This window comes from Neofelis nebulosa, chromosome 11, assembly GCF_028018385.1.
Source record: "Neofelis nebulosa isolate mNeoNeb1 chromosome 11, mNeoNeb1.pri, whole genome shotgun sequence".
NCBI lineage: Eukaryota > Metazoa > Chordata > Mammalia > Carnivora > Felidae > Neofelis > Neofelis nebulosa.
Window position 1 is genome coordinate 21141141 of NC_080792.1, and position 20807 is coordinate 21161947.

Genomic DNA, 20807 nt, shown 5'->3' on the forward strand with positions numbered 1-20807 from the left:
TAAAAGGCCTTTTGTTATCTGATTAGGTACTTTATGTAGATGGCTACTTCCTCATGCTAAAAGTGAGCCATTTCTGGGGCGCCTGGGTGGCGCAGTTGGTTAAGCGTCCGACTTCAGCCAGGTCACGATCTCGCGGTCCGTGAGTTCGAGCCCCACGTCGGGCTCTGGGCTGATGGCTCGGAGCCTGGAGCCTGTTTCCGATTCTGTGTCTCCCTCTCTCTCTGCCCCTCCCCCGTTCATGCTCTGTCTCTCTGTCCCAAAAATAATAAATAAAAAACGTTGAAAAAAAAAATTTAAAAGTGAGCCATTTCTGATTCTCACTGAATTCTGTACTTGTAGTCAACAGAACTAGCAATCCAGACAGACAGAAAGATAGAGAAATAGAAACAGAGACAAAGAGAGAAAGGAACATATATATTCTTTTTAGTCTGGGAACAAATATCTTAAAACATCTAAAAATCCCATTAGGTATCAAGGGAATATTTGAAGGTGGGTGATGGTCGAAAGCATTAAAAATCAGCTATATTGACTTGAGAATTTTATATAGGGTAGCCCAGAACTAATGGCTGTACCCAAGCACAATGCAGGGGACTAAATACCTGCTAAAATAAATTGTAAACAAAAACCAGCACAGGTTAGATCTGAACAAATTCTTTTCCACTTAAGACAATGACCCCCAACTTAGAGACCACCAGCTTCCAAGTGATGACAAATGGTTCTTGAATCCACACACATAGCCAGCATTGCCGATGGACTAAATAAACCACATGCTTCTCAAATATAGGGATGACTACTCCTCAGATGTAAATAGTTGATGATGTGATTAATGAAATCCAATATATTCAAAGAAGGTACTGAACTCAGTATTACTTTATCACTGAATATTTTCTTGGCTAATATTCAGTAAGTATACAACCAAATGAGTGAGCCCTTAAAAATTTTGCCATTATAAAAAGTATTTTCAAACCAACAGAAGGGTTAGGAATCACCAGTGTTGGGCTCTATACAGAACTCTCCAGACAAAGTTTGAGGTACCTGGGTTCCAGCACCTCAATATATACATACACAGGCTGACTTCCTTTCACAGTGATGAATGACAAAAATACATGCAGTGTAGTAAGATTTACTGATAGGCATAAAAAAATGGATTTTCATTTAGAGTAATAAAATTTAAGTAACACAAGGAAAATAAATAAATATATACACACATACAAAAATCCATAAAAAAATATAATTTAATTTAGGATCTTCTCCATAGATCTGCCAATCTATGCAGAGTATACTGAAATGCACCCTTAGCATACACAGCCTATAATCACTAAGCTAAATGAGCCCACAGGGCTGTTTTGCACCTGCTTTCCCATTTCTACTCTGTACAGAGCTCTAGGTTCATTAGCAAAGTGGTCCTTTAAAAACAATAACAAATGAAGAAGGAAGGATAGATATGAACTCATCAGCAAATCTAAGGCAGGTTGATTGCCTGGTCCTCCTCAAATTTGGGGATCTTCTTAAACTCACTTTGCTTCTTGAAAAAAAGCTGGGCCAGGATGTGGTCTGCTGTGGCCTGGAGATAATCGTCCATGTCAAGGGTTTGCAACTGGCAGTGGAAACCAAAACGAGATGCATCAGCGCCAAAGTACTAAGATTCCTACAAACATCTTACAGCCATCAAGGCACTTGCAAGACAGCAGGGTACTTGGCTTTGTAACTTTCCACAGCTATGAATTCCTGCGAATGGTCATCTGTATGCCTGTCTTCCCTTGGCATGGGGAGCTCACCTTTTCAATTCTGAGAAAAAGGAAAGTGTGACTGATGGTGGAGGTGCTGAGGCATCCCCTTTGGAAGGGCTGTCTGTCCTACTAAAAGGTAGTTCCCTTTGATGAGGGAAGACCTTGTCTTCCTGTGAGCAAGGACTGGTAACAGAGGGGCTTCTCAGAGCTCCAGCAGCACATGACAGAGGCAAACTTTGCTGCCTAATAAGTGGTCCTCGTGCTCTACAGCCAGACACAGGCTCTCTCCACTGGATTGATAATCTCTGCCTATCTGGCCTGGCTGTCCAGTCAGCTGGGTCTGACGACCTGTCCTTGTTCCCTCTTTCACTCTCTTTCCTCTCTTTCACTACCTCTCTTTCTCAGTCAGCCTCTCTTGATTTGTTCCTCTATATTTGTCTCACTGTGTGTTTCTGTCTCTGTATCTATGTGTGGTTTTTTCTAAGATGGTTCAGAACATGGGAACTGGGAGAAAATTCTAGAATTGTAGAATTATTAGAAATACTAGATCCCTTTATAACCAAATGACATTATTCGATTCTCCTTCTCTTGACACACAGATTCTACCAGTTCATTCATTCATTCATTCAGCTCACATCTACTGAGGCTCCCCTGTGGTCCAGACACTGTGTTAAGGCAGGATATTCTGCACATCATTGGCACTCACCAATCTCTCTTAAACTGCCTTAAGCTCACCTGGTCTCCAGTGCTGAAGGCAAGAATAAGAAGCAAATCCTCATCACATGCGCTCTTAATGTAATGCTGAGTTCCCATGGGGAAAAATACCACATCTCCAATGTGAACATTAAACTCTGTGATACCCTGAGTGTTAATAACGCCAACCTAAAGAGAAGGGAAAAAACGGGGTTGAAGTCAAGCAAATAAAATCAAATATTCATAAAGGAGAAGTATTAATAATGAAGAACAGATGAATAAAAACACTTCTTAGTGAGGGTAAATGGCAGAAAATGGAGGCCATCTCTCACATAAAATCTGAGACAGTCCCACAGAAGTCAAAAGATACTCTATTGTAGTAAATGTTCCTCAACATGCATTATTGAGTTCAATACTGTGGAACATCATGCAAAAAGAGCACCGGTCACTATGTTCTAATCAAAGGTTATAAATTACTTTCCCTAATTAGGCAGAGGATTTACATTTCAGGGTTCTACTGCCCCCCTCATGCCTTCCTTCCTCCCTGGTTGGGAAAACTCATCCTTCTGGGAGAGCAGCAGCCTAACAGTCTTCCTTAAAAGAGACACTAAAGGAGCACACAGGGGTGCCTGGGTGGCCCAGCTGGTTAAGCGTCTGACTTCGGCTCAGGTCATGATCTCAAGGTCCATGAGTTTGAGCCCCACATCGAGCTCTGTGCTGACAGCTCAGAGCCTGGAGCCTGCTTCAGAGTCTGTGTCTCCCTCTCTCTCTGCCCCTCCCCCGTTCATGCTCTGTCTCTCTCTGTCTCAAAAATAAATAAAACATCAAAAATAAATAAATAAATAAATAAATAAATAAATAAATAAATAAATAAATTTAAAAAAAAAGATTTGATTTAAAGGAGCACACAAATGCACACCTGTGAGCGTATAACAACACCAAAAATAAAATCTGATCCTTGAAATAGAATTTGTGAGAGATTACAACGCCCATTTCCAGTTTATTAAAGCCTTCACCTCTAAAAACATAAAACTTTTGCTATGGATGAAATAATAAGTGTGTAATAATCAGTCTGGTTTGGTTCTTTCTGTCAGGATTAAGACAGGTACAAGCCAGAAGCCCGCCTGACTCGCGTAAGCTGGCATAGAAGCCCTGCCATTAAGTCCCTACTGTAACACGCTACTCACTGTGACTTCCCTTATGGTAACCATGTGATTGATCATCCAAACCAAGACTCTCTGAAGAGTCAGCAGTCTCACCAAGATAAGTGTACATCAGAAGGATCTTGCATAAACAAGGTTACATGGCCGCCCTAGTGATGCTCCACACACCTCCCCAGCCATCACCACTCACATTACACTGAGAGGCAAACAGCTCTTTTGTATTCCCCAAAGGGCAGCACATTAAACCTTGCATTACCTAAAAATGCAAAACTCTGAGAATGTAAAATGTTCCAGACCCTTCACCATAAGTAATAACCTCTGTATCACTTCTGAATGTTCTTAGCCTCTTCTCACGCCAACGTCAAAGTTGGAAGCTAGCTAGTAGGACCTGCATGGTATCTTCTGAGGAAACTGTGCCCAGAAAGCCGCTAGCACCAAGTCTTTCAATGTTACCAACAACTGAACCAAAGAAAAACCTCGTGTTTCCTTCTTTCTGAACTAAAAAGGAAAGTTCAAAAAAGTGTTCGCAGTGAAATTACCTTAGCACATCCACTTATTACGTATCCCATTTCATTTGCATTAAAATGAAAATGTGGCTGTCGTAATCCATTGTTATAAATTCTGAGTGTACTCAAAGTGAGGGCATTTTGATGCTTGAAAAAGAAAAAAAGAATTAAATCCAGTTATTTAGCAAATATCCTATTCAGCAACTTAACCATTCACATAATCATAACTAATCCTAAATGCAGCCCTCACTCTGAACACGGGATTTTTTATGTCCTTTACATTTACTATGTCACAATCTCATAAGGTTGGCAGTATTATCCCCCACCTTTTTTGCAGGAGACAAAAGTGAAATGTAGATTAGCTGTGATTTACTTAGGGTCAGCAGTGGTGGGACTGGATTAGAATCAGGGAACTTGTGGGTCACTATGCAAGGCAGTGGGTTGAGCATTTAAAAACAAATCAAAGAGAAATCTCACAAGCATCCAGTCCTTTGATTAATGTAACCATCCATGCTGAGAAGTTAAGCTCCCAAATCCACATTGAGGCCTCAATTAATAGTTTCCATTAATCAAATCAATGTTTGACTAGATGTTTCTTCTTCCTTTTTTCCAAGAGAAGGCTGAATCCAATCTAAATTTCATATTTAATCCATCATCAAAAAATTTTTTTCTCAGGGGCCCTGGGTGGCTCAGTATGTTAAGTGTCTGATTCTTGATTTGTGCTCAGGTCATGATCTCACTGTTCATGGCATTGAGCCTCGTGTTGGGGCTCACTGAGAGCACAGGGTCTGCTTGGTATTCTCTCTCTCTCTTTCTCTCTGTCCTTCCCCTGGCTTGTATATTCTTGTTCTCTCGTGTTCTTTCTTTCTCTCTCTCTCTCTCTCTCTCTCTCTCTCTCTCAAAAATAAATAAACATTTAAAAAATTTCTTTCTCAATTACCTGATTCAGGAATTCACTAAAAATTTGTTCATGGCTGCTTAGTTCACTTGCATTTTTCCAGTATTGTGCCAGTTGTATTATTCCTCCTGGAAATCTATATTCTTTTGAGCCTGAGTCAGATGAAGTTGAAAAAACAAAGATAAAATACTTCAAAATGGTACTACAAAAGGAGAGTCAAATGTACTCCCACTAAGGTACTTAAGCTCTTCTACAGTCACAGAAAACATGGTAGAATTGTTACCATCAGACCCCATGTGCCCCTAAGATATTGATCTGATACATACCTAATACATCAGATACTATCCTACCTTCCAAGCTCTCCTGAAATTTTGAAGACTGTTCAACTCAGGGGACCTTGCTAAAGAACTTGACAGTCATCCTACATATCAATTTCTGTCTCGCCCTCTAGGTCCCATCAGCCCTACCTCTTTAAATTCTCTTGCTTCATAACAATTATCTCCTCAAAACTGTCACAGTGTGGGCCACCATCTTCCCTCACCTGAGGGACATCAAGAGCCTCCTGACTCATCTCCCTGCCTCTTATCTGGTCCCTTCCAATCTATTCTCCACAATTCAGCTAGACTGACCATCACTTCAAAAAGCCAACACTAACTCAAAAAGATACCTGTATCCCCATATTCACCACAGTATTATTTACAATAGCCAAGATATGGAAACAACCTAAGAGTCCATCAATGGATGAATGGATAAAAGAAGATGTGGTACATATATACAATGGTATGTTATTTAGCCATAAAAAAGAATGAGATCTTGCCATTTGGGACAACATGGATGAACCCTGAGGCCATCATGTCAAGGAAAATAAGTCAGACAGAGAAAGACAAATACCATATGATCTCATTTATAGGTGGACTCTAAAAACGAAAAACAAGCTCATAGATAAAGAGAACAGATTGGTGGTTGCCAGAGGCAGGAACTAAGGGCGCCTGCAAAATGGGTGAAAGGAGTCAAAAGGTACAAACTTCTAATCATAAAATAAATAAGTCATGAGGATGTTATATACAGTATGGCAACTATAATTAATAATACTAGTTTATATATTTGAAAGTTGCTAAGATCTTAAAAGTTCTCATTGCAATAAAAAGAATTCTGTAACTATGTATGGTGACTGAGGTTAACTAGATTCATGCAGTGATCATTTCTCAATGATACCGAATCATTATGTGGAAAACCTGAAACTAATATCATGTTTTATGTCAATTAACTTCAATGAAATAAACAAAATAATTTTATTTATTTTTTTTTTAATTTTTTTTTTTCAACGTTTTTTTTTTTATTTATTTTTGGGACAGAGAGAGACAGAGCATGAACGGGGGAGGGGCAGAGAGAGAGGGAGACACAGAATCGGAAACATGCTCCAGGCTCCGAGCCATCAGCCCAGAGCCTGACGCGGGGCTCGAACTCACGGACCGTGAGATTGTGACCTGGCTGAAGTCGGACGCTTAACCGACTGCGCCACCCAGGCGCCCCAACAAAATAATTTTAAAAACTAAATACAAGGGTTGCCTGGGGTGGCTCAGTCAGTTGAGCATCCGAGTTTTGATCTCAATGAAATAAAAATAAAAAATAAATACAAAACCTAATTGTGTCACTCTCCTATTTAAAATCTCTAATTCCTCCTCTTTTCCACCAAGATAAAGTATAGACTCATTGTTGTGGTTTCTAAAACCTGCATTGTTAGACCCCTTCCTCTCTTGTCAGCCTCTTATCCGGAGACAACTCCAGCCCCAACATACACCCCTCACACTTCGAAATCTTGTATGACATTCTTTTGCTTCCAATCCTTTTCTCTCATTTCCTACTCTGTAGAGAAATGTGTTTTTTCAAACTCCTCTTGACTGTGACCAAGTGTAAAATAAAAGCATGCCATATCCAATACACCTATATAATCACATATATAAACCGTTAACTGAAAAGGCTTCACAAAATAACATACTATACCTTTAAGGTCATAAAAATATCTCCACACAAGACTATCTGGAGACTGGACATAACTAGGATTTATAACCAGTTCTGCCAAGTTGGGAGGAAGGTTGACCCCCTGATCCTCTTTTTGCTTATGGAATGTTCTAATGAAATTAATTCCACCTTCAGGCTGAAACACATAAAAAATCATGTAAGATATTGGTGAAACATTCTACAAATTTTAGTAATAGAAGGGTGGGTAGCCAAGGATAGGGAGCATCAGCACAAGTGTGGTTTTCAGTGGCCCGTGACCTCAATTCACCTAAGGATTGTGATATTTATGAAAATCTTCTGAGTTTTCAAGGCACTTGGCTTTAAATGTGTTGGTGTTTTTTGTTTTGTTTTGTTTTGTTTTGTTTTGTTTTGTGTGTGTGTTGGTGTTTTATAATCCTTAAAACTCCTACAAAAATATACTCTGGTCCTCATACTTACCAATACTCTCCTAATAACTCATTTTTTTCCACTTCTCCCTATAACATCAGATCCAGGATCTGCTGTGAGATAAATCTCAAACCCTCACTAGATAGACTTCTAAATTTACCACAGAACCCCTTCCAGTTGCCACTCATAGGCCATCGCCAGTTCTTCTGATCACCCATTTATATTGTCAGCATCTACATCTGGCCCTCTCCCTCTACACCCAGCAGTATGCACAGTCCCTCCATGATAATGTAACTATTTAGAGAGACCAAAAGTAGCTTCCCTTCAGGAAAACTATGGGCTTCTCTGCATTAGGTTAGGAAAACACAATTACATCATCCGTAGCCAACTTTTCCCTGGAGGAGCTTATAGCTTTTCAGGGATGTAAATTATAGTAATTTTTATTAATGCTATCAAAACTATTTGGCCAATTCAGTATAGTTTCCTACAGAAGTCCTTCATAAAGGAAAGTAAAAGGTAACTCAACTTCAACACGTTTTATGTCTTTAGCACGAACTCCAGTTATGCTCTTGAGTCTATTAGCCAACTCCTACCCTACTGACTGCCACCCTAGAAACACAAGTACTCCTGCTTTCTTTGTGCCTATGTAAGGCATACCCTCGTGCAGGGATTTGTTTCCAGCAGTGGTACAGACCTTAAGTGACCTGGAAGCAATGTCTTCAGGCATCGAAAAAAACACATCATCAACATCCAGGGTCTGAAGTTCATCATGTGTGGAAAAGAAGAGCAAGAAAAAGCAGTCTTCATCCCCCACATTCTTTATCCAGTGCAGAGTATTCTGAGGGAAGAAGATCACTTGGCCAGCTGTAACATTGTACGTGGTAACTACACCACCATCGTCAACCACCCCAATCCATGCCGTCCCCTGAAACATAAACAGAAAGTACATGCAACATCACTTTAGAGGAAAGTCTCTCAAACTTTTTTCATTACCTCTCTTATCAGATCACATTATAGTCTTCTTTTACTAATCAATTACCACCCTATGACCCCATGAAATTTTAACACTACAGATGCAGTAAATCTGTAAACTGTACGTACATACTGTGTATGTGGTATACACATATTCGTGCTTTGTACATAAAAAGAGTAAGGTTTTTTTACCTTCCAAGGACCAGCTTTTGCCCCCTTGGGGGTAATATCGCCCCCCATTGAGAATTGGGAGTTCTAAGTTCATGCTTCAGAGTTTGGAAAGACTTCCAAGCACATGGATGTTCACAAGTGGTCACAGTGACATGCATGTACATTATGCATATGGATGCAAGTGAATTTTCTAGATAAAAGGTCTATATACAATTTTAACAATAATACTGATAGCAATAACACAGTGCTTTTACTGTGTGTCCGGATATTCTTCTCAGCACTTTATCTGGCTTACCTCCATTGTTCCTTGTATCAACCCTATAAAGCAAATACCATTATTATTCTCACTTTATAGATGAGAAACTGAATCTGGACAGAATGTACAATTTTCCCAAGGTTCCTCAGCCAGTCAATGGCAAAGCTGGGATTAAGACGTAAGCAGTCCAGCTCCAAAGTCTACACTTCTTTAAATTGTGGTAAGAACACTTAACGTGAGACCTACCTTCTTAAGTTTTTAAGTGCTCAATACAGTACTGTTACTGACAGGCACAATGTTGTAAAGAAGATCCCTAAAACTTAATTATCTAGCCAAGATATCTAGAAGAAGAGACTAGAGTGATAGTTGCCAGAGGCTGGGGGTGGGGGCAGAAGTCTACACTCTTAATCCATATGACACCATACTTCGATTCCACTTATACAAAATCCTTTTTCTCATTCTCTAATCATTTCCCCAGCATTATGTTGCCAAGTAAGTAGAGAAGGTAACATTATTTCTTCCAGAGTTTTACCAGAAACTCCTGGTCATTAGGGAAGCATCCACAAGCAGTCTTTACTGTGTCTGCACAGACATGTACAACATGTTCCAGACGGGTATTAAAGATGTGGGGGAAAGGTGAACCTCTAAAGAGCTCTCTCCAGGTCTACAGGTGGAGAATAGCAGAAGCGTGTATCTAGTCACATCACGGAACCAACTACTCCAGGCGCAGAGACAGCACAGTGGCTGATGGGACACACACTGCAGGGCCATGCACACTGGCCACCCCGCTGCACAGCTCCTCTCAGGGCCACTCCTCCTAAGGTTTTTGTGAAAACACTCAGAAACAAAAGCAACTTCCATGGGTGGCTACACAGTAGAGGGACTTCTTCACATCCTACTGATTGGTTCCTTACCATGTGAGTGATTGGTCCTACCATTTTCCTGGGACCTAAACAATATTCTAGCCCAAACTTATTTCCTATGGAGTTGAATTCTTTTTGTATTTTTGTAATTAAGATATAATTGACTTACATTTTATTAGTTTCAGGTATACAACATAAAGATTTGATACTTATAGATATTGTGAAATGATCACCACGAGCCTAGTTGTAACATCCATCACCCTCATTAGACTTTCATCTTATGATGGGAACTTTTAAGATCTACTCTCTAAGCAACTGCCAAATTTACAATACAGTGTTATTAACTACAGTCACCATACTATATATTACATCCCGTGATTTACTAATTTTATAACTGGAAGTTTGTACCTTTTGGCCACCTTCTAGCCCACAGTTAGAAGCTCAGATTATAAACTTTCTCTGGGCTTCCAGAACAGCAGCCCCAGACTGAGCTGGAGTCCAGGCCTGTTATCCACCAGAACATGTTCCACATTAATCTCCCTAGCTTGGGGTTTGTTTTTAAGGGTCCCCTTGCATCTATCTGCCTCTCCTTCCTCCTACCACTCTGCCACTACTCAGCCAAAGCCATGGAAACCAGCCTTTTGGAGACTGTTCTCTTTTACATATTTGGTATGTGTGGAAAAAAGACAAGAAGTCAGAACACATGGATTTTGTCCCAGGCCAGCCAACAACTACAGTTTATCTTCAGAAAACTTAATCTATCTGAGCCTCTGTTCTCTCATAAGAAGTAAGAAGTGTTTGGGGCGCCTGGGTGGCGCAGTCGGTTAAGCGTCCGACTTCAGCCAGGTCACGATCTCGCGGTCTGTGAGTTCGAGCCCCGCGTCAGGCTCTGGGCTGATGGCTCGGAGCCTGGAGCCTGTTTCCGATTCTGTGTCTCCCTCTCTCTCTGCCTCTCCCCCGTTCATGCTCTGTCTCTCTCTGTCCCAAAAATAAATTTAAAAAAACGTTGAAAAAAAAAATTAAAAAAAAAAAAAAAGAAGTAAGAAGTGTTTGATCTCAGGGGCACCTGGGTGACTCAGTCGGTTAAGCGTCCAACTTCGTCTCAGGTCATAATCTTGCAGTTCGTGGGTTCGAGCCCCACGTCAGGCTCTGTGCTGAGAGTTTGGAACCTGGAGCCTGCTTCAGATTCTGTGTCTCCCTCTCTCTGCCCCTCTGCCACTGACACTTTCTCTTTCTCAAAAATAAATAAACATTAATTTTTTTTTTTCTTTTTAAAAGAAGTGTTTGGTCTCAGATGCAACTCTAATCTCTCTTTCTGTTATAAATTCTAAAACTGAATGAATTATCAAGTATAAAAAAGGAGTTTTATGAACAAGAGAAATGTGTCCCGTAAGACTGTCTGATCTATTAAGAAGATCAGCAGGGCAGGACCAAACTCTGAAAGTGCCATGAGTCACTACAGTTTCCCCTGTGTTTGGAATACAGAATGCAACAATACACACGTTTCAGAATTCATGAATTATTTGAAATTCGAGGGAGAACACACATTTTACCTCCAGCTCTATTTCACTTGACTTCCAGACAATTCTACAAAGTGTGAACCACAAAAGGACATCCAATTGGCCTGATCTTAGGGACTCCAGGCTGAAAATCAGCAATCCGCTTTTTTCTTTAGAAGAAAGCTGCCGTCTCTTTGATCATTAGATCAGAGCTACCAGTTTTAGCTTTGGCTCAAAGGATGGAACAGTGATCTTATTTTAACAACAGCAGATGAAAAATGATTGGATACTGAAGAAAAGTTCAAAGTGATGCCAAGAATAATTACGACAAACAGGTTAATGCTTGAAGGCACTGCTAACTGATCTAACTGAACACACAGCCAAAGCCTGGATGCCGTCTGTCACGGAGTTAAGAAGGCTCTGCAACAACGAAAATAATAGCTTGAGGACACACAGCTTAAATACTCGGGTGCAGCATGCCGGGCAAGCTGGTTGTACCTGTGCAAGATAGCCGTGTTCGTTAGCATTGAAGTGCCAGTGAGGGGCCCGGAGGCCATTGCTTTTTATCCTCAGGGTCCCCAGAGTCATGTGTGATCTCTGACTGTTCAAGCTGCTGCCAAAAGCCTCTTCTTCGATGCTGAGATAGTCTTTGACATCGTTCCTATACCGGGCCCACTGGATTGCACCACCGGGGAATTCAAACACCTGAAAAGGCACGAGCAAACAGCCATCAACACGGAGGCCATCTCCCAAGGAACACGAGGCCTCTGTGGTGTACAGAGTAAGAGGGAGGCAAAACAGAAAAGGCAGTGGTGGTGAGGCAAATACTGGAGCCCCAGAAGGGATGAGGAAGAACGGGTCTGCAAGACTTGGGGGATGACAGCAGTGGCTTCCAGGGCTGTCAGTCTAGTCCCTGTGAGACATGAAAAGAACACCTGTCTTGACAAGAGAATCGAAGCTTCGCATGTGTCTGTCTGCAGTTCTCCCCTCCCGCCCGACATAGAGCTGTATCTACCACAGAAAATCTCTGCCTCGAGCCCATCAACCCAACTCCTATGCTTCTTGCTGCCCACCTCCCCTCAGCTAGACGGCCCCCCACTGGTTCCTTCCAATGAGGAGGGCACAAAGCTTAGGAAACAGGCACAAAGCTTAGGAAACTCTGTTTTGAAATCCCCTTTACAATAGAGGATTCTTTTTCCTAAATGTATGATTCATACCTTGGACTTAGGTAAATGGTTAAGAAACTGGAATTTGGGATCCACAGCCTTTTGCACTATAGGAGTTGTTTGCAGAGGCCGGGCTTCGAGTCCTAAATGAACTTCTGAATGTGGCTGAGAGTTCTGAGTATAAACCAAGGAAAGTATCAGTACTCCTACTGCGGTGGTGATGGTACAGGCCAAGAGACATACCAGGAAAATGTTCATCAATGACCACTGCCTCTTCTTTTCCTAAGAGAAATTATGAAGCCATTATTCTCTACTCTTGATGCATTAAAAATATTGCCTCCTTTCTTAATTTGGTTTTTTTTTCCTTTTATTTAAAAAAAATGCATGTGTGGAATAAATATACTCAGTAAAAAATACATGTTATAAATAAACACACACACACACACACACACACACACACACACACACACACATCCCATATACCTTGCTGACACCAAATAAACAAGAAAAAAACTAAACATATGAAAACCTGAGGCACAGAATAAATTCCTAGGAAAGTAAGTAGCCAGTTAAGTTTGTATATCAAATGTATTCCAGCACAGCCAATTAGTTCCTATTTACCAGGTTCTTCACCTGAAAATTAAAGATGTTATAAAGACTATTTTCTGTGAACTTTTTAGTTCCAGAATGTACATATGCATTTACATGTACAGGTAATAAGCATGAGAAAAGTAACATACTAGTAAACAGGTCTGAGAAGTCTCAGCCTCTTTGTCCCTCCCTCCTTCATTTAAATAGCTTCATGAAACCCCTTCCTTCAGTGTATTGCCGATATGAGTTACTAACCCATCTACCAAGTCTGAGCACAATATTTCCATGCATTTCCATGTTACTACTTCCTGGTTTCACATCACAAATACATGCTAAAGCCAACAGTATCATTTCTGTGAGTTAAAATCCACATTACTGAAAGCTGTGAAGAGAACACACACCCTAACATTTGGATCAATTTGCCCTCACTCCTCTGACCACTACAATGGCATTCGTAGGTACTGATGGTCTCCTGTCCACTGTTCTCTGAATTCCTTCTTCTCTGAGCAGGCATATCTTTGATTACTAGCAACTCTGACATAGATGTGAGTACATCAACATGCTTAAATGATACACTTTACATAGCATAACCATGTATCAACATATCCAGTTTAACATTGTATCACGACATTATACTGCACCATAAACAACTCTTTACGGAGGCCTGGACCGTTATAGAGCTAATGCAGCTGTGAGCTAAGAGTTTATGAGAGAAAGCAAATCAAGAAATGCTCAGAGCAGGAAATGTAACCTTTCCAAAGAGGGTTACTTGAGGAAAGCTGGTCTAAAGAGGGATTCTTTCCTAAGGTCCGCATAAAGGTTGGCGGTGAGCTAATCTCAGGATACAAATCTTCACTTTACCATTCTGAAGATGGTGTTCATCTTCCCCGCAGGCAAAGTATTCTGCATGGCATCTTCATGCATTTCAAATGCTGAGTTGTCCATTCCCAGAAACAAGCAACCAATTCACTGAAAAAGAAAAAGGGGAAGAATGTAGCTCTAGCAAATGGGGAGATCCCTGAGAGGTGAAGAATGGTAATTCTTAAGTAAGGGAGTCCTTATATACAGCTGAAAGGAAACGAAATAAGGAAGCTGTCTCTTAAACTATAATCTTGGTTAAAAAAAAAAAAAAAACCCTAGAGAGAATTGCCAAATTAGAGTCCAATAAAACACTTCCATTGGTCCTCAACTCTTTGCCCACTGATGACACATACACAGATAATGATAAATGACATTTATTTCCTTCTCTTGCTATGTGCCAGGCACTGTCCTAAGTTCTGCATACATACATTCTGTGATTTAGTTCTTATAGCAATTCTATCAGGTACCATGAGTCTTCCCATTTTGTGGATGAGGAAACTGAGGCATGGAGAGTGAGTGCAGTAACTGCCCAAAATCATGCAGCTAATTTTAATGTCAGAGCAAAGCACCCTTGAAGATTTTTCATGACACTGGTTTTTGGCAGTTTCATGGTGGGTGGTTAGTCTAGTGCAATCTATTTCACCCAAATCAGTCCTGCCTCTAAATAATGGGACTGATTTTTCCATGTGGTTTCTTGAAGAATTTTGTTACAGTTAAATCTTCATTTGAAATTCATTTGCATCATACTTCCTGGTGATGAGTGGTAGCCTGAATAATGCAAAAAACCACTCCTATAATCCACAAAGTAGTCCATCCTTCTTTCCTATCTTCCTATCTGTATTCTTTCAATAAACATGACTGAATGCCTACTATATTCCAGACTGTCTGCCACTCCTGTATAATGGCACGAGGCCTTGGAACAGCTCATAATCTAGCAGGAGAAATGGAAAGCAAACCATTACCAAAGACTGTGCTGTGTTATGCTAGAAGTATGTACAAGACTCTCCTGAAAGGAGAGAGAAGATAGTGATTGTGTCTGATATGGAACTTCTCTGAAGTCATAATTCTGAGCTGAGCCTTGGAGTCCCAACACGGCTTCAGCAGAAAGGCACAGTTAATTACATTCTATTCCATATTTCTAGCTTGTCTATAGGCAGCTCTGCAACATTCCATATCGTAAAAATGTAAACCCTCTCTGGGCCAGGCAGCTCAGGATCCAACACGGATGAGGGTTGTCATTACGCTCAAGTGATGGTGAGTTGACCCTATGGCCTTCCTATCATAGCTCATCAAATGTAAGATGCAGCCCTGCGTCATACTAATTTAGCCTTTTCCAGCCAAGACATGGAAACTGGCACTGATTTTGAAGCCATAAATTATTTAAAACAATTGTTTTAACTGTGGGGCCAGTAAGGTGATGCCATCTTGTTTTCAGGGTACCATAAAACACAATGTTTTCCTGTTGGATTTTCCCTGTGCATTTGTTAGCTAGAATCCATTCCACACCTTAACATCTCTGAAAATGGGTTGTGTCTTGCAATGAGTGCTCTCTAAGACTCAGTGAAAGTTTGCCACTTTCCTTGGTCTTATCGACAAATAGTATACTACATGGATCTTCAAAGCAGGTTTTACACGATTTTATATTTTTCTGTTTTTCTTTCTTGGAAGTATGAAAACACAGTCCTCTGTCACCTCTGGGAGCTACACTTAGCATTTATTTAAATGGCAAGACAAGTAAATCATACACCAGGCTATATGAAAACTCACTTCAGCACTAAACCAGAAATGCTGTGGCCGGATGGGGTCCTTTTGATCTTTGCAGATAAGAAAACAGGGGGCCAGAGAGGCTAAGTATTTTTCCCAAAGTAACACAGTAAGTCACTGGCAGAGCCAAAACAAATGCCCAGCTCTCCCACTTTCAGCCGGAGATTTTCCTATTTCTATTTGCTGCAAGGGAACATCATGCCTTTGATACATGTACACATAGTTCAAGGTGAATTGAAGCAAAACAGTGGAAAGCAGGAATAGTATCAAAATCACGCCAAGACATGTGAATGTTAACTGGGTGGTGCAGCCCAGAGACCCCTCAGTAGTGGGTATGCTAGCCATTCACACCACCCACAGAAGTGGGGTCATTTCTGCCAGACCAGAAATGCTTGGCAGCCTAGGAAGAAAGTAGGCAGAACTGCAAACTGAACCAGAGTCTGCAAATAGCAGCCAAATCACCAAGCAGTTCCACAAAGAGAAGAACATTAGTGACCCCACTTTTCCAACAGCCCATTTTTTTCTAATACACCCAATCCCACATGTAATAATCACTTTTAAACAAGTGCCATACTACTTATATGTGGTGGCCAAAGACAAACATGGGTCAATACCTCAAAATTGGAAATAACAATTAACAAAGACATGCCCCATACTTTTGTTTTGACTTCAAAATGATGAAGCTAGTGTGCCTCCAAACATAAACACCTGCAAATGTCTCCTAAGGCTCACTTATGCTGTCAACTAGAATACTTGCCCAATTCAAACATGACTAGGAAATGCAAACATTTTTATTCATCAGTGGCCAGGTTTGTACCCAAAATATTTAACCATCTCGAGGGCACAACAGGAGTCGTTAGTTGCCATGATCACTAGATGAATGCGTGCTAGGTGAACATCGGCCCTGCCCATAGTTACAACCAGAGCACGAGTTTATAGAGGAATGGTGAAGAGTGCACATTCCGGAGCCAGACCACCAAGGTTTGGATCCTAACTCTGCACTTATTAGCTGTGTGACCTGGGGCAAGCCATTTAAACTTGCTGTGCCTCAAGTTCTTCAATCATTCATTGGGGTTAGTAATGTTGCCTTCGTAAAAGCGTGAAAGGATTAAACGAGTTAATATACATAAAGCACTTAGCACAGTGCCTGCATACAGTACATACCCAATTAATGTTCATCTGGTTCCTTTTAAGAAGTACAAGTAGACTCACTGTAATACCTATACTTTACCATAGCATAAGGACACTTGAGCTCATAAACCATCTATGACCCCTCATAATAATTCAAATTACTACATTCTCACCTGTTACCCTGAACAATATGTAAATTGTCCTTATTTTTAAAATTAGAGTAAAAAGACCTGCTTACATTAAGCTAGTAGAATTTTAACTAAAACCCAGGTTTTCTTACTGACATTCCAAGGAGCTTCCTATTGGGACCATATCTAAGTACTACAAAGCAGAAGCAATATAATCTTTTATACTCTTTTATATTCTCTTTTATATTTATATTCTCTTTTAACCCCTTCATCTTCTTCTAATCTACTTAATATTATTTAAACCATGATCACTTTAATTTCCAAACTGGGCAGTGCTGGGAAGAAGGCAGGAATCTTTAATATCTATCAGTAACCATCAGATATCTAACAAAAATCTATTTTTTTTTACTTTAAAAAAATGTTTTTAATGTTTATTTGTTTTTGAGAGAGAGAGAGAGAGACAGAGCATGACAGGGGAGGGGCAGAGAGAGAGAGGGAGACACAGAATCTGAAACGGGCTCCAGGTTCTGAGCTGTCAGCACAGAGCCTGATGTGAGGCTCAAACTCTGAAGGCGAGATCATGACCTGAGCCGCAGTCGGACGCTTAACCGACTGAGCCACGCAGGCGCCCCACAAAAATCCATTTTTTAATGTAGGAAATAGAAAATCACCATTAAAATATCAAAGTAATAATTGCTGCAGGCAAGATCCCTCAATGGGTGCTAAAATTACTGGTTGAAAGGTTAAGCTGAAAACAGAATATTTGTATATTCCTAAAGTATCTCTCCTAAATACTCGATAATTACACAAAAGGGCAGATTGTGAGTTCAGCGTGGAGAATCCTGGGATGCACCATCCTGGCCAAGTGAATAAGGTTAGCATCATCTGTGATACATGCTGACATCATATACCCTTAGATATGATGCACCAAAAGGGCAGATTATCTCTGGTCTATGGTAGCCATCCTGGAAATGCATTACCCTCAGTCTAATCACAAGAAAACATAAAACAAACCCAGAGTGACATTTTACATAATTACTGACAGTAATTACTGACTCTTCAAAAGTGGCAAGGTCATAAAAGGCAAGAGACTAAGGAAACATGACAACTAAACGGACTGGATGCTGGAACAGAAAAATGACATTATGGGGAAATACTAGTGAAATCTGAATAAGGTCTATAAGTTCAGCTAATAGTATTGTGCCAACTTTTGAAAGCTGTTCTATGGTTATGTAGATGTTAGCCATTCAGCGAATATCTGCAATGCCAAGGTCTGAAGTGTATGACTATCTTAAAATAAAAAGGAAAAAAGAAGGAAGGAAGGAAGGAGGGAGGGAGGGCAGGAGGAGGGAGGGAAAGCAAGAAGGGAGAGGGAGAGAAAGAAAATCCTGAAAAATAACCATTACCTCTTTTCCTGGGCCCAGACTAGTTTATATTTCCCAACATCCTTAGCAGTTAGATGTGGCCATGTAACTGAGTTTTAGTCAATGACATATGAGCAGAAATTCTATTCCAAGCTAAGACAAAAAAAACAAAAGAGAGTAAGCCCCCACCATGCCCCCTCTGCCTTTCACCAGCTGGATGCAGAGATAGCCTGGGGATGGCAAAGCCACGAGAGGGAAGGAGCCTAAGCCCACAGTTCACTGTGTAGACAAAACCCACTTACCAACCAAGAACTCTCATTTCAAATTCTTGCATAAGCAAATAATAAAGTTCTGTTCTATTTCACCAGTATACATCTGGGCAGTCTATTTGTTACCACAAACTAAAACAAACATATTTATACCATCTCCAGCCATTATTCTCACTAAGGTTTGCTGCCAGGTTTATTTTTTAAATGTTTATCTCCATTCCAAGGGCTAGGAGCATACAAATAATAAATTTGGCAAGTGTTAAGAGCTGCTGATTGCAATATCTATCAAAAAGATAAACTGAATATATATTAAGATATAACTCTTCATTAAGTGACTTGAATTTATTTTCCTGGAACACATCCAATCATAAAAGAATACTATTTTACTTAAACTGGGCCAACTAGAGCTGACATGACTAGCAGGGAAGTTCTAGGTTCCAATAAGAACGTTTCCCCAACTTCCTCCATCTCCAGGTTATCTGCCTTTTATAATTGTTCATGTGGTGTAGATTGATAAGACAATGTTGAGGAATTCTTTCTGATTACTTCCTTTGAAATCTCTACCAGTAACAAGAATGATCAATGCCTTCATTATGTAAATGTTTCTTATCTGGTGTTCAACTTTCAGATGACCACTGGCTACCACAGATACATGAGGATGTACTATAAACCTGACACTGCAGAGATCACAAAAGTCATAGATGACATAGGCCCTTGCCTCAAAGACTCTACAATATAATGATTCATTCCAGCTAACAAATGCACAAGGAAAATCAAACAGGAAAAACATAAAGTTTTATGGTACCCTGTCAACGAGATGAGGAAATCACCTTACTGGCCCCACAGAGAAAACTTAAGCAATTATTTTAAATATTTTATATCCTCAAAATCAATGCCATCCATTTAAATTCAAGATCTTAATGGAAAAAGGCTCAATACATACTCCCCCTGCTCCCATACTCCACCATTATCCATTCCAACAGGTTCTCAAGAAGAACTCTAATATTACAGGAATTATGTGGGTATGAGCTTCTAAAATAATTGTCAGAGACCATTGGGAATGATTTCTGAACTTGTGAAATTAAGAAAATGAAAATATTCAGGACCCATGGGTGGCTCAGTCAGTTAAGCCAGTCTGACTCTTGACTTTGGTTCAGGTCATGATCTCAGGATTATGGGATTGAGCTCCACTCAACTGAGCTCCAGGTCTGCGCTGGGCCTGGAGCCCGCTTAATATTCTCTCTCCTATCACTCCAGCTACCACTTGTGCTCACTCTCTCTAAAGAGGGAGGAAGGGAGGAAGGGAGGAAATAAAAATGAAAATATTCTATTCATTCAATTCTACATGACAAGCTGATCTTGGACTATTTCCTTAACCTTGTTAAGTCAGTTTCCTCATATGTATAAAATTAAGGCTAGACTAAATGGACTTAAGACAGTCTAGCTCTACACACTTGAATTGAGGATATAATTATTTTGAGAAAAAGCATTAGACTGCTAGCTTCCCGACACTCCCATTTTTTCAAGATTTCTTGGACATAATGATTCAGGATATTCAACATTGCAGTTATTTTTCCCCAAATTAAGTTGCTTCATATATAATTTATAGTGCCAATCTAAAAACATATTAACAGAGAAAGATAACTCCAGGAAGGCCACTGAGTGATTATATGAACAAAAAACTAGCTGAGTCCAACTCCAGAAACCATTACAGCTGAAGGGGAGCAAATTTTGCCACCCCAAGATATATTCTTTGGCTTATTGATTATTTTAAGCTGGTTATTTTTAAGAAACAGCAGAAATGAGAGAAACTCTGAAAACAAAGTAGAAGTTCCCCTAAGGGAAATATCATTAGTTAGGGTGTTTCTCCCACCTTATGTCAGAAAGAGAGGAGATGACTCAATCTCAAGAAACTCCTATCAAAAAAAAAAAAAAAAGAAAGAAAGAAACTCCTATCAAGAAGGCTTGGGCTTAAATCTGCATAACAATCTTACTCTTATTTACTGGGTTTGTCCTGGTAACTTCCCATAAATGACTCCCTATCCCAGCATCTTCTTTTATTTTTAGCTGACAATGGTATTTAAGATGATGGTTTTGGCCATTATGGGAGTTACTTACTTTTCCTGAGTCTCTCCCATACATGCTGGAGGTATACGTGTTATTACAAACTTTTGCTTGATTTTTCTCTTTTTAATTTCTGTCTCATGTTAATTTAATTCTTAGACCAGCCAGAATAAACTTGAAAGGCAGAGGAAATGTTTTTTCTCCCAACACAGCTCAAATCCATTCAATTAACAAATATTAACTAAATGCCCCATATGTGCCAGGTGTCATTCTAGTTGCCTGGGATATACCAGTAAATAAAAATGACAA

At 40.1% G+C, this 20807-nt stretch overlaps 1 protein-coding gene across 4 annotated transcripts in view; it reads right to left on the minus strand.

Annotated features, from left to right (window-relative positions):
• Positions 1-300: 300 nt before the first annotated feature.
• Positions 301-20807, minus strand: part of C11H18orf54 (chromosome 11 C18orf54 homolog) — a 62183-nt gene continuing 41676 nt past the window's right edge. For 3 of the 4 annotated variants that reach the window (XM_058692047.1, XM_058692046.1, XM_058692049.1), the window contains 2 exons: positions 13779-13886; positions 12496-12608 (listed from right to left, as the gene is read on the minus strand). In XM_058692047.1, the coding sequence (XP_058548030.1) occupies positions 13796-13886 (91 nt within the window). In that variant the 3' untranslated portion in view covers positions 12496-12608; positions 13779-13795. Of the gene's footprint in view, positions 1598-2465; positions 2613-4125; positions 4240-5032; positions 5143-6994; positions 7149-8093; positions 8325-11658; positions 11866-12377; positions 12609-13778; positions 13887-20807 lie in introns of those variants that run through there. The other variant, XM_058692050.1, reaches the window with a different exon arrangement.